Here is a 13,133-nt window from a genome sequence, read left to right as displayed (position 1 = left end):
TTCCAGGGTCTCCGCCCGGGCCAGGTAGTTGCTGGGCACGATCCCGGTGTCGAGCACGCGCCCGTTCCGGTCGATCCTCCGGGCGGTCCACCAGGTCCCGGTCCCGGTCCCGGTCCCGGTCCGGTTCACCACGCTGAACAGATCCCCCTCCCGGAACGACAGCTCGTCCTCCTGCCGGGACTCGAACGACCAGAGCGCCGTGAAGACGGAGCCCCTCTCTGCCGGTCGGGGCTCCTGACCCGGCGGGCCCCCCCGGGGCTCCGGCCCGCCGCTCCGACTCCTCCTCCGGGACCGGGACCGGGAGAAGCCCGTTTGTCACCGAACAACCTCCGTCGCAGCTCATCGAGACACGGACACGCGCTCCGCACGCACTCGCCCATAGAGGACTGTGAGTGGCCCCCCAGCTCCGAGCCGCCGTGCCCCCCCCTTCTGGCTCTGAGCGCCAGCCGGCTACACCTGTCCGACAGGTACGAGCCGCCGCGCTGGAATGATCGGAACGCCGCTGGGTTCCCGTCAGGCTGTGGACACGCCCCCCCCCCCCCACGCAATGACAGCCAACGACTTCCTCATCCAGGTAGTCATAAATGACAGAAGCCCCGCCCACCAAAACGCGCCGTAAATCTGTGCCAGCCACTGCTGGATACGGATACTGGGAGGGGTCTCACCTGTGGAGGTGTGGATGATGGGAGGGGCTTCACCTGCGCAGGCGTGGATGATGGGAGGGGCCTCACCTGCGCAGGCGTGGATGATGGGAGGGGTCTCACCTGCGCAGGCGTGGACTAGGGGAGGGGTCTCACCTGCGCAGGTGTGGATGATGGGAGGGGGTCTCACCTGTGGAGGCGTGGATGATGGGAGGGGCCTCACCTGCGCAGGCGTGGATGATGGGAGGGGTCTCACCTGCGCAGGCGTGGATGATGGGAGGGGTCTCACCTGCGCAGGCGTGGACTAGGGGAGGGTCTCACCTGCGCAGGTGTGGATGATGGGAGGGGTCTCACCTGTGGAGGCGTGGATGATGGGAGGGGCCTCACCTGCGCAGGCGTGGATGATGGGAGGGGTCTCACCTGCGCAGGTGTGGATGATGGGAGGGGCCTCACCTGCGCAGGTGTGGATGATGGGAGGGGCCTCACCTACGCAGGCGTGGATGATGGGAGGGGCCTCACCTGCGCAGGCGTGGATGATGGGAGGGGCTTCACCTGCGCAGGTGTGGATGATGGGAGGGGTCTCACCTGCGCAGGTGTGGATGATGGGAGGGGCCTCGTTTGTTATCCAGGTTTATATTATTATCAACATTATTGATCTGAAACACAGAATCCGATCAGATCATCCTTTATAAGAGAGATGTTAAGATAAGAAACACATTCCAAAGGAATACTTGAAAATACTTCATTTATATATTTATACTTTGTTTACTGGAAGCTCAGTCCTGAGATCTTGTCCTTAAAGCTGAAGCTTCTTCATGCATAAAAGTCCAAAGATGCATCGTTGACCCAGGAAGAGTCCGGGGAAGGGGGGGGGGGGGGGGGGGGGGTGTAAACATCAGCACCCGCGTTTAAGAAACCTTTAAAAAGGAGTTCAAATCCCGAGATGATGAAAGGAATCCGACTAAAACACTTCTTCATATATAATACAAATTCAGTCTTTATCAGCTGACTGGAAGTCCACAAACGCTTCTGGAGCTACTTCCTCCCGAACACCTGAAGAGGGCGGAGCTTCCCGAAACCACCATCCCGGCGGATTTATCGATCACGATCCTTTTCTGAGCTCAGAGAACTCGAGATTTACTTAAACAAATACTAGATGCGGTCGTTGCGTGCAGATTTAGTCTCCAACGCTTCTACACTGTAAAAAAATAAAAATAAAAGCATCTAAAATATACCTGAAGCTCCAGAGATTTTTGTAGAAACTTTAACCCAACCTTGCTTCAGCATTTTTGTTGCACAGATCATTTTCATTTTTCGGAGAACAGCGTTCAATTTAGCAATTAGCTTAGGTTAGCATAGAAATTGGAGGGAATCAACAGCAGTTTAGCATCTTTAGCGTGGTTTCAATCTTCTCGTTGATACTTCTCTTGGGGGTAGATTTAGAGTTTTCTCGCTCCCTTGCTACGTGCACAACAAAAGTTATTTATCATAATCAATCAGCTTCAACCCTTCTTTAAATCTCGTTCACAGTGACGGATATTAAGAACTTAAAATCACAGGCTGCACATCCGATCCACGACGCTGGACCGCTAGCGTGGCTAAATCCCAGCTAACGCTTATTGCACATAACCTCGGAAGACGGGCGATTGATCGGAGTCCGGACCTGCGATCTCAAACTGTGCATCCAGACACGCGTAATAAAATACTATTTATAAAACAGAGTATAAAGCTAAAAAGCGCCGCTTCCGACAACGCGCTACATTCATTCACGGAGTCTTTGATCGGCGAGCGTCTGTCCCGTCGTTTGACCCCGTCACGGAGAAAAGGGCGGAGACTCTTCCTTCCTCCTCTCTCCTCCGTGTTGGGAGTCTGAGCAGCAGCTTCTGTCCCTCCTCTTCCTCCTCTCTAAACCTCTATGGTCTTGAAGTAGATTCTGGCGTATATGGAGTCCAGCTGGCTGTGCAGGGCGTGGAAGGAGGGTCTCTTGGAGGGCTCGGCGGCCCAGCAGTCCATCATGATCCGGTAAATATTCGGAGGACAGCGGGACGGACACGGGAGCCGGAACCCAGAGGTGAGCAGGTCCAACACTTCCTTGTTGTTTTTACCTGAAAGTCAGGGATGCAAAAACGAGAGAAAGAATTTATTCATTTATGATCTTTTTCCGTTGCAGAAACATTTTAGCGCCGTCGGCTTTCATTAGCATTAGCATAAGAAGTGAGCTTCCTGTTTGTGTTGATGCTCTGTTAGCGGTAAACTAGCAGCTAACTGAAACGCCGCCGAGCCGAAGCGCTACCTTCGTAGGGCATCTTTCCTCGTGACATCATCTCGTACAGCAGGACGCCGAACGACCAGACGTCCGATTTAACGGAGAACTGCTGCTTGACGGCGGCTTCGGGCGCCGTCCAGCGCACCGGGATCTTCGTGTTTCTACTCGCCGTGTACACGCTGTCCTGGAAAACAGAGAAGCTGCTCCGCAAAAAAAGGTGGGAGGACAAAAGGTGCGTTTCTCCACGGATGAGCCTTCCATCGCCCCCCCCCCCCCCACGTCTCACCTTAATGATCCGAGCCAGCCCGAAGTCGGCCACCTTGCAGATCAGGTCCTCCCCCACCAGGACGTTCCTCGCCGCCAGGTCTCTGTGGACGATGTTCCTGTCCTCCAGGTAGGCCATGCCCTCGGCGACCTGGCTGCCCATGTAGATCAGGTGAGCCGACGTGAGGACCTGGCCTTCGGCCGCTGCGAAACAGGCGAGCGCGAGCGATGTTGTGATTACTCTAGTTACCAGGCGACGACGACGCGTCTTTACGAGCTAACAACGCAATCGCTACCAGCGATTCCACCGGTGACGCTTTCACCACACACGTTCCCGGAAATCCATTCGGTCGGTTCGGCAAGATTCTAAAAACACTAAAGAATAAAATGTATGTATATATATATATATATACGACTCCGCCCCTTTAAGCATAAACAGATCCGGATTCTTGGAAAACTGAACGCCTTCTCTCCTGCCCTGAGCCCCTCCCCCTAAACTGCTCCTTGGCTGCTGTAATGAGGAAACGTGACTCCGACTGGAAGTATTACAGGCGTGTCGTGAACCCGTACTGGTGAATGTGGAGGCTGCGTGGGGGGGGGGCGTGTCGATGCTCACAGGTGAGGTAGGACTTCAGGCTGCCTTTGATCATGAGCTCGGTCACGATGTAGACCGGCTCTCCCCTGGAGCACATGGCCAGCAGCTGGATCAGCTTCGGGTGGTGGAGGCTCTTCAGGGCCTGCACCTCCTTCACAAACTCGTCCTGCTTGGTGTCCTCTGGAGGAGGACAGAATCATTTAGATTACAGAAGAGGAGGTGCGTCGCCTCCTTTCAGAAGCAGGAGGCGAAGTTATTCTATCGTAGCTCAACTCTTTTATATTCGCTCAAGTATTCTCTTTAAAAAAAATCAAAGCCCTCTCATAAAGGACAAACTCAGGGCGAGCCCATGATCTAATTGTAACCATGGAAACGAGGACATTACAAACCCGTTCCTATGTTGGAAAACATGAAACGGGCGCCTGCGAAACGTTTGTGACTGAATGTTTACAGTTTTTAAACTAGATGATCATCTTTAACGAACGTCGGTTCGTACCTTGCTTCAGCGTCTTTATCGCCACCTTCCGGTTCTCCTCGGTCCACAGCGCCTCCCACACCTCCCCAAAGTGACCCTCGCCCAGCTTTTTGAGGAGCCTGAACTCCTCTCGTGGTCTCTCCCACGGCTCCATGTCGAACAGCTCCCTCTGCGGAGAGAGGAGAGGGTGAGCCGAACGGCGAGAAGCCTCAGGTTCAACATCCACACAGAGCAGAAGAGCTCCTCCTCCTCCTCCTCTAACTAACCCACCTGGGACAATTTGTCATCTCCTCAAATAGAGTAATTTTATTTTACATTTTACTTACTTTCAACACTGGTCTAAAAGAAAGGACGAACAAACCAACCAATGAAAGGACGAAAGGACGAACAAACCAACCAATGAAAGGACGAAAGGACGAACAAACCAACCAATGAAAGGACGAAAGGACAAACAAACCAACCAATGAAAGGACGACACCTTTGATCCAAAGCTTGGAGACTCGTTTATTGTCAGTAAGGATCAGCCGCTACAAAACATTTTCAGTCTAATGATCAAGTGAAATGACTCGTTAAAAACATGAAAAAAATCATCGTTTACAAACAAAATAATAAAAAACGTTTTCATGATCAGATTAATCAGTGGACGACATACCAGACGAAAACAACGATGAAAGTTCTGTCAGAAGAGGGTGAAATTTAAAAGGACAAAGTGAAATGAAGCGACTTTCAGTCTGACGTTACTCTTCATCTTGATGTTAAATCTCAAACTTCCTGTTTCTCGGATTCTCAGGTAAATCCTCTTCGGTCAGATGATCTGCGTTTGGGATTTAATCTGAACTCAATTCAAGCCAGCGTCACCATTTTGTGTTGGGTTTTAGTCTCAACTCCGCATTCCCAGTTCATCTATAAACTACTGAGAAAACAACATCTAAATGTTCCTTCAATTAGCCGTTAGCATCTCCGTGTGTGTGTGTGTGTCGGCCTCTGTGTGTCCGTGGCCTCTGACTCACGGCCCTCCCTGGAAGGAAGAGAGAAGAGGAGGGAGTCACTGAGTCGTCTGATCAGGAGGAAGGTCCGAGTTCAGCTCCTCAAACACTTCTCAAGGTGTGTAATTGTTACGTGATGTCCCTGAACGCCTCTATGAGTCGGACATGTGACCCGCTCGCGCATATTTTTGATATATGACAGATGAAAGTTTCTGTTCTCATCTGCAGTGCAGAGATGGAGGCTAATTATAGCACGACCACGTGGGTTCAAGCTAAATATATCCTGAATGTTTTATTCCCAGAGAGAGAGAGAGAGAGAGCTCTGTGGGTAGACCGTCAGAAAAAGGCCCACAAGCCAATCAGAGGCAGAAGAAGGCGGGAAATGGCGCTACCATAGTAGGATTTGTAAATTCACTCCCAGATCTAAAGCATTGGATGCTTTATGCTAATGCTAGCTGGGGCCACTTCTTGGTTGGATGTGTTTTTATCATCACACAGATTACATCCAGTGTGTTTTACTTTAGAAGATAAATCAAGTTTATGTGATGTTTGCTAGCAGCGCATGAACAACGTTAGCTACCATTTGATCCGTTTCCTTTTCAACGAGTCTCTAATCCGTCACATTTCCCGCGTTCAAATTCAGTTGTAATCTGCAACGAAGAGTTTCCCGCCCTGCGCGTGACATTACAGGAAAATGGCCGCCGCGTGAAAACGGTCATGGATTTCGCAAAACTACAACAATTACACGACAACACGTTCGAGTTCGAATTATTTACACATTATTTTCATGAAAACGTCTTTTAAGGACTCAAGTATTTCACATTAAAATGTTCAGCTGTAATTAGTGAAAGTAAAACGCTGGTTGTTAAAACTGATCTATGAAAGTCTCTGGTTCCCCAAACTGCTGGAACATTTAAATAAAAAAGATGAAACATGGAAAGATTGGGAATAATAAAGTTTAGTCACAGATAAAAAATGAAGAGAACATAAAAAAACACGACTCAACCTGCAGGCTACAAGTCTGTTGTAATTTTACTCCCCAAATGCGTTTATGATACGTTTTATACATTTATTAGCGTTCGTAGAGACGACGGACTTTAGACCTCACAGGGTCATGACCACACCTTTACAGAAATACACAGGACCTCTCATGTCAGGTGTTCCTGTCCTTCCATCGTTGTGAGGACCAGGTGAGTTTAAAGCTGCGGCGATCAGTATTTTATATAATCAATGACAGTTTGATTTCATCACGTCGTTTTAACTGAATAAAAAGCCGCTCTCGCCATCTTGAGCAAGGCGTGGCCATATTTGCTCGTCCTAACCGGGTCAGACTATCCAGACCAGGTAGTAACAATAAAGCCACGCCCTAAAGCATTTATTTTACAACAAATGCTAATGCTAAGCTAATAAATAGAGTGAGAAGTAGGCTCAGTGTCTCATAACCTTCTTTTCACAACTAATGGTGTCGCCCCCTATTGGTATCTTGAGTTTCTGGCCCAGCAGCTCCGCCCACTTGCTAAACAATGATTGGTTGACACCAAAACCAGAGCTAAAAGTGTCCATATCATCTCATGGATAGTCTGCGGATGATAATAGTTCGGAGCCAGGCCCAGACCGCATTCAACATTCATTTCAGCTATAAAGCATCGATTAGCGTAGCTTCAGGGTTCGCGCGTCTCACCTGCTGGGCGCAGGGATCCTCCAGCACCACCCCCAGGCTGCGGGGGCTCTTCTGGTAGTAGGAGATCAGCTCCCCCAGCGTGGCAAAGGAGATCTTATCAGACACAAAATACGCTCCGATGACGGAGCGCTGGATCCTGAAGTGGTACACCTTCGCCTCACTCCGAACTGGGAAGGAGAGGAGAAGCGTCACAAACTGCCCTTAACAGACTTGAACCTCAAGAAGAGCCAAGATTCAGGGTGGGCGGAGCCTCTGCTTTGAATGCTTGCATTAGCGCATGCTGAAATGCATATTTATACATTCAAATGGCATTTTTGTAGAGGTTGCATTACAAAATGCATCTCTCTGTATCAGGTTAGCTTGTAACCCGATACAGATGCTACATTAAGGATTATTAGAAGCACCGGATGCAGACATAGAGGGTATTAATTAAAGCACAACGTCGTTAAAATCAAAGATGATGAAGAGTGATTGGTTTTACAACGGAGGACGTGACAGGAAGTCACAGGGACGCATGTAATTGAGCCATAAAACAAAGCTATTGGAGGCGTTTTCCTGGCAGGCTCCACGCGCAGAGGACTGATGATACATATTTCAGCAGGACTAGCGCAGTGAAAATTGAACGCCGCGCTGCAGCACACACCCCCCCCCCCCCCCAGGGATCAAAAGGACCTTGAAGAAGGAAGGAGGGAGGCACGAGAGGAAAAGAAGCAGACACGGAAAAGCCAGAGGACAAATAGGACCTCAAGCCACAAATCACACAAACCTCACGAGGTCCGTTGGGAATCAGCGGGAGGCTCGTTCATAAAAGTCTAATCTGTAGACGACAACTGGAAAATGTAGGTCAACCGAAGACGCGACTAGAAAACACTCCACAAAAGTGTTAATGCTAGCTAGCGGCCTGTTAGCTAGTGAAGAGTATGAAATGCTAGCTAGCGGCCTGTTATCTAGTGAAGAGTATGAAACGCTAGCTAGCGGCCTGTTAGCTAGTGAAGAGTATCAAACGCTAGCTAGCGGGCTGTTAGCTAGTGAAGAGTATCAAACTCTAGCTAGTGACCTGTTAGCTAGTCTTTGTCCCCCCCAACGCCCAGCTGGTGACCAAGACAAGAGATAATTCCAGTCCAAACCATCCTCGAACATTCAGAGAAACGTCCCGTGGTGATTTCCTTTGTCTAAAGGTAAAACCAGAAACATGGCGTTTAGCGCAGAGATGGGCGGGGACTGTCGCGCTATTTCCAGGATCACGCCATTCAGAAAGAAAGAAAAAAAACTGTTTGATCTGTGGTAAAAAAAAAAAAAAACCAGCAGCAAAATGTAAGAATCCCCAAAGAGACGGGAGGAGAGAAATCAAATTAAGGGAGACTAAGGAGTTGGGGGGCTTGGGTGGGAGCTTTTTGGGTTGGCACTAAATCTCAGAGATTTATTCCAGAATTGTCCCTCGAGACTTTATCAGCTGATTTCTGTTCTTGAAAATGAAAAGTTAAATTTAGGCCCGTCACTCAGATCAGCCGTCGTCGGTTTCTCTGCTCTGAACCCAGTCCGGTTTGACCAGTTCACCCATCGATGCCCAGTGGAAAGTTTATCTTTGGCGCGCCGCCGCCGCCGCCGCCGCGACAGCAACATGATTTCATGGTTAAACTGTGTGGCGACACCGGGAATGCCGAACAAGAAGCAGGAACAGGAACAGGAAGCAGCTGGGAATGCTCCTTTCTGGATTACGCGACTCACCTGAGATCGTGTACTCGTCACTGTGGCTTTCGCTGATGCGAACCAGAAAGGAGCCATCTTTGTTTTGGGACGCCATCAGCAGCTTCTCAGCTTTCACGCGGTTTATGTTCCCATAATACCACCTGCAGAGGAGGGACAGAGGGATGGAATTCAGTTTCCCATTTAGTTCACCTTGCAGTTACCGATGACCCACATCCCCAAATCTGACCCGGGATCTGTTTCCTGCCACAGTATCGATACTGGACTAGTCGAGTACTCGTTCTTAGCTGCATCCCATCAGGGCACAGTTGCAGGGAGACTAGTTAAGTAGTTAAAGGTAAACATTGCTAACCAAACCGGTCGGATCGGTTCAGCCCAACAGAACTTGTGTCTCGTAAATGTCGTTTTATTTCTGGAGACTTTAGGCGTGGAAGAGACGCGGCGGTTTGCGCTCAGATCAAAAGCTGACCCGTGTTTACTTTACAATATCAGGAGGGCGGGGCTCCAAAGGATCGGGTTTCAAGTCCGGTATCAACAAGAATCAGTGGGTGGAGCCACGGGAAACCTTCGGAATATTATGACCGACTCCAGATACCGAACATTAACCGGATGGTTTCCACGAAAACGTGACAAGAAAACGCTCTTAAAGGGACAGTTTAGCCAAACATTTAAACGCTCTCAGGCTCGTTCATGGCTACGGTAGCACTTCCTGCCTAAAAGTGAGACCTTCACTGTCAAACTTCTTCTTCTGTGGTAAACAAGAAAAGCATCTTTTCACGATCGTTCTGGGATCTCCGGATCGCTTTCACAGGCCCAACGTAGTGAAGCAGAATCTTTAGAAGATGCCGGCGTGGTTTCTACTCGAACGTCACCAATTTGTCCGACTGAGCTTCATCATCAGCCGCTACTGCTCATCCTCGGTTCCAGCGGCTCCAGCGGTGCGTTCAAGGACAGGCGTGGTCGTAGAAGCCAGAACACGGAGAGCGAAGTGAGCCACGATGATTCTCTGAGACCTGCGGCGGCTACATTTAGCTCCGCCCGCCGGCAGCAGATGCAGACGGTGTTTATTAATAAACCACTGATCGCTTTCTCTGATCAATCCTTTGACTTACGCTATAATTAAACCCACGTCCGATTCCTTTTCAGACTTCTAGGATGTTGAATATCTTTGTTTTCACGCAGTTAAAAAAAAACAAAAAAAACTGTTGGAATAGAATAATTTAGAATTTAATTTACGATGAATTATACAGGATATATGAATAATAAAATGAATTGATTTAATTACTTCTGAAACTGTATTTACCATCTTCTACGGCGTAACCGATTCATCTTTGTCCTCGGGGCAGAGCTGGGCTAGCTGAAGATATGCTAATAAAAAAACGACGCAGTTACAGGAGCTACGGGACGCTAACTAACGCTGCTAACAGAAATCACACCGCTACATGTTGCGCCACCTCTCACTCGTTCAGTCTGATTAAGCAGACGCCCAGAGGCGGCCTTCGTGATTTAAACGTTCGTAGCATAGCATGAGATAAAGAGGAAAGGCGTAGATTAGCGTCTGGGGCGTTTTACGTTAGCGGCACGGTGACTGCTAACCGCTACATCCTGTCCGGATCGTCTTTCATGTAGATGGCGACTCAGCAAATTTCCCGCCAACATCACACCTTTTCACAGGTGCAAACGAGCCGCCTTCCCAGGACACGTGTAAGGAGCGGTCGCCGGGGGAGACGCGAGACAACGGAATAATTCTCACTTTAACAGTGGAAGCTTGTTAGCTTCAGTCGTTAGCATGTTGAAGCTACCTGCCCCCCCCCCCCCCCCCCCCCCTAGTTTTAATAAAAACTGAAACAGGTCGTTTTGGGTCAACAATGATTTTTGTTTTTGTAAAATAAGACAGAATCAGAATAATAATTAAACTTTATATTATATATTTAAAACGGCCGAACACCGGCATTCATCCGGTTCCACAAACCTTCCGTTTGGACTGTCCTCCTGAGGATCAGGATCTACCGGAGTCAGGTGGAACGACGGGTCGGCGCGCGGGACAAACTCACTTGTGTTTGGCGAACTCGTCCTGCAGCAGAGCCACGTAGTTCGCCGGGATGAGTCCGGACTCCAGAGTCCCGGTGAGCTTCTTGGCCAGCACGTACTGCCCCCGCTGCTCGAGCACCGACAGCTTGTCCCCCTCCCGCACCGTCAGCTCCTCATCGCTGCGGGCCTCGAAGTCGAACAGCGCCGCGTAAAGCTGCACCTGCCGCTTCTTCGGCGACGGGACGCGGACGTCACCGGACACGGTGCGGATCTCCGCCGACTGCGCGGCCGGGTTGGCGACGACATGGTTCTGGTTCGGGACGGGCGGGTAGCGGACGTCGGTCCAAATGCGGTTCCAGAGCCGGTCTAAGCAGGGCATGCAGGCGCGGCAGCAGCTCTCCATCCCGGGACATGAAGGAGCGCGGCGGCGGGGAGACTCCGGGCTTTACCGAACACCGATCGGGACCCTCTCGCTATAAGAACGGTCGTTCGAAGCCCGGCCGCTCGGTCCTGCGCTCGGTCCTGCGCGCTCCCTCCCTTCCCGAGGCGGGGAGCATAATGCCCCGCCAGCAGCAGGTTCCGGATCAGCTGGAGGAACCGGTTTGGATCCGATCTCCACGCCTGCAGTGCGCACGGCGGCTGCGGGAATGCGGAAACGGGAATGGAGGGCATCCAAGTCGGAGCCCCTTTGTGGACTCGGCGGCGCGACCCAACCGGGAATGTGCGCGTCACGCCGTTATTCCCTCTGAATGAGCGCGAACCGGGAGGATGTTCGGGCGGTGACGCGCAGCACGGTGCGTAAAAACTTTGGGTTTGGCGCTCCGTCCACACACACACACACACACACACGCGCCTCCTGCTGTCACGCACATGCGTGATAGAGGGGAGGGCGCGGATGGGTGTCTCTCCAGAGACGAATCATCCATTTTATTGATCCAGGAGGCGTTTCCGATCCGCTCGAGCTCTTCAGCCAATCAGGTGAGCCGGTTCTGCTGCGGTTCCGCCACGCATCCCGAAAAGATCCGGAACTCTTCGTGCCTTTTTTATTTATTGTTACAATCTTAAAGTGACGTCAACAGGGGGCGTGCCTAAAGAATTAGCTTCTTTTAAACAAAAATGATCTGCTTAAATTTACCACAAAGTTTGTTTGGGATTTTTTTTAACAGCAAAATGAAACAAAACCTCACGTTGCCATTTCTGACTTGATTAATCTTTAAAGATATTTTAGCCAAAACCGGAAGCGAAATTCTTCTTGTCTCAGCGTTACTCATTTGGGCAGATGTTATATTCAGGAATTAAATATACTCATAGATAAATGTGTATTAAATGAATAAATAATGCAAATTAGAACTCCTACGGAAAAAACAAATATTTTACTGTTATCAAATTTACTCAAATGTTATCATTTTTTAAAATATATTTAATGTAATTGAAATATAATTTCATTGTGCGTTTGTTCTGAGTGTTCTGGCATTGCATAATGACATGGAAATAAAAGATTAAAGTTTTTTTTATTCTTAAAAGCTTTAGCACAAACAGTTACATTTCATCATGTTAGTTTAAGAGCAGCTGAGCTTTTTGCTCATTAAAAAGTGATGAATCAATTCGGTTCAAAGCAAACAAAGACGTAATTTATTTTTTGCAATGACATGAAATACCTTCGCTGTGCTCCTTTAGCTTAGCTCGCTACAATAAGAGAAAAACGCTGCAGGTTGATAGACAGCACACTGTTTTATTAGTATATTTAGCTTTGTGACGTACAGCTTGGGAGAAAACAAACAAACAAATAAACAAATAAACAAACAGTCACACATTTTAAAGTCCAGAATCAGTTCAGCTTCAGCAGTGACATCACACAAGAGAAAGCTCAATTTCCCGATCGCTGGTTTCTCCGTCGTGGACCAGAGTGATATGTTCTTCGGCTAACGGGTGCGGCCGTCAACAAAAAATAACCCTCGCTTTCTTTTTTCCTCCATCGTTTAAGTTGCTTCACATATAGACTCAACACTTTTCTAAAGAATTGAAAAATTCAGCCACAGGTACTGGGAAAGAAGGAATTCCACTGTTATATATAACAATAAACAATAAATATAAAAAAGAATTTTGATATAATTTATGTGGTATCAAAGAGAGAGGGAAATGGGCCTTCAGTTCGCCGCGTTTGTACAAAAGTCATGTCCTGCGTTTTCATTCCTGAGGTTGGATTTTGTCGACTGCCGTTTAAAGTTTCGCTAAATATACTAACGGACCCGACACAAAGGGCCCGGCATGGCTTATCATTCACTGACGGTCACTGTGGCCCCACTGTGACTTGGTGTGCACTGAGAGGTCAAAGGTCAGCCTCTGCTCAGAGGCAAATAAACACACAGCGCGGTGCCAACCCCCCCCCCCCCCAAAAATAAATAAATAATCTGATCCAATCAGAGATGCGTTTTAATTCCAGCTGTGGGTTGTTGTTGTTTTTAACCAACTTTCCCCTGCTAGCTG

The 13,133-nt window shown here is 49.0% G+C and overlaps 2 protein-coding genes across 2 annotated transcripts in view; both read right to left on the bottom strand.

Annotated features, from left to right (window-relative positions):
- LOC137908549 (protein-tyrosine kinase 6-like) overlaps window positions 1–457 on the bottom strand; it is a 4,050-nt gene extending 3,593 nt beyond the window's left edge. Inside the window, 2 exon segments of the mRNA XM_068752963.1 lie at window positions 1–254; window positions 257–457. The exon segment at window positions 1–254 is cut by the window's left edge and continues 10 nt beyond it. Of these exon segments, the coding sequence (XP_068609064.1) occupies window positions 1–254; window positions 257–380 (378 nt within the window). The 5' untranslated portion in view covers window positions 381–457.
- Window positions 458–2,530: 2,073 nt separating this feature from the next.
- On the bottom strand, window positions 2,531–11,049 carry srms (src-related kinase lacking C-terminal regulatory tyrosine and N-terminal myristylation sites). The gene is made up of 9 exons (XM_068752952.1): window positions 10,951–11,049; window positions 10,670–10,917; window positions 8,637–8,758; window positions 6,909–7,075; window positions 4,263–4,410; window positions 3,788–3,946; window positions 3,194–3,375; window positions 2,935–3,091; window positions 2,531–2,746 (listed from the first exon to the last, which is right to left on the bottom strand). Exons 1-9 carry the CDS (start codon window positions 11,047–11,049, stop codon window positions 2,547–2,549), a joined length of 1,482 nt encoding a protein of 493 aa, XP_068609053.1. The 3' UTR covers window positions 2,531–2,546.
- Between the last annotated feature and the right edge of the window lie 2,084 nt (window positions 11,050–13,133).

This window comes from Brachionichthys hirsutus, chromosome 2, assembly GCF_040956055.1.
Source record: "Brachionichthys hirsutus isolate HB-005 chromosome 2, CSIRO-AGI_Bhir_v1, whole genome shotgun sequence".
Lineage (NCBI taxonomy): Eukaryota > Metazoa > Chordata > Actinopteri > Lophiiformes > Brachionichthyidae > Brachionichthys > Brachionichthys hirsutus.
This window is presented reverse-complemented; position numbering and strand designations above follow the sequence as displayed.

Excerpts from the sequence above, each read along its gene's own strand:
- srms (XM_068752952.1), bottom strand. The coding sequence starts at position 11,049 with ATGGAGAGCTGCTGCCGCGCCTGCATGCCCTGCTTAGACCGGCTCTGG. Across the intron at positions 3,947-4,262 it reads GATAAAGACGCTGAAGCAAG|AGGACACCAAGCAGGACGAG; the intron begins GTACGAACCGAC and ends GTCCTCCTCCAG. Across the intron at positions 3,092-3,193 it reads GGCTGGCTCGGATCATTAAG|GACAGCGTGTACACGGCGAG; the intron begins GTGAGACGTGGG and ends TCTGTTTTCCAG.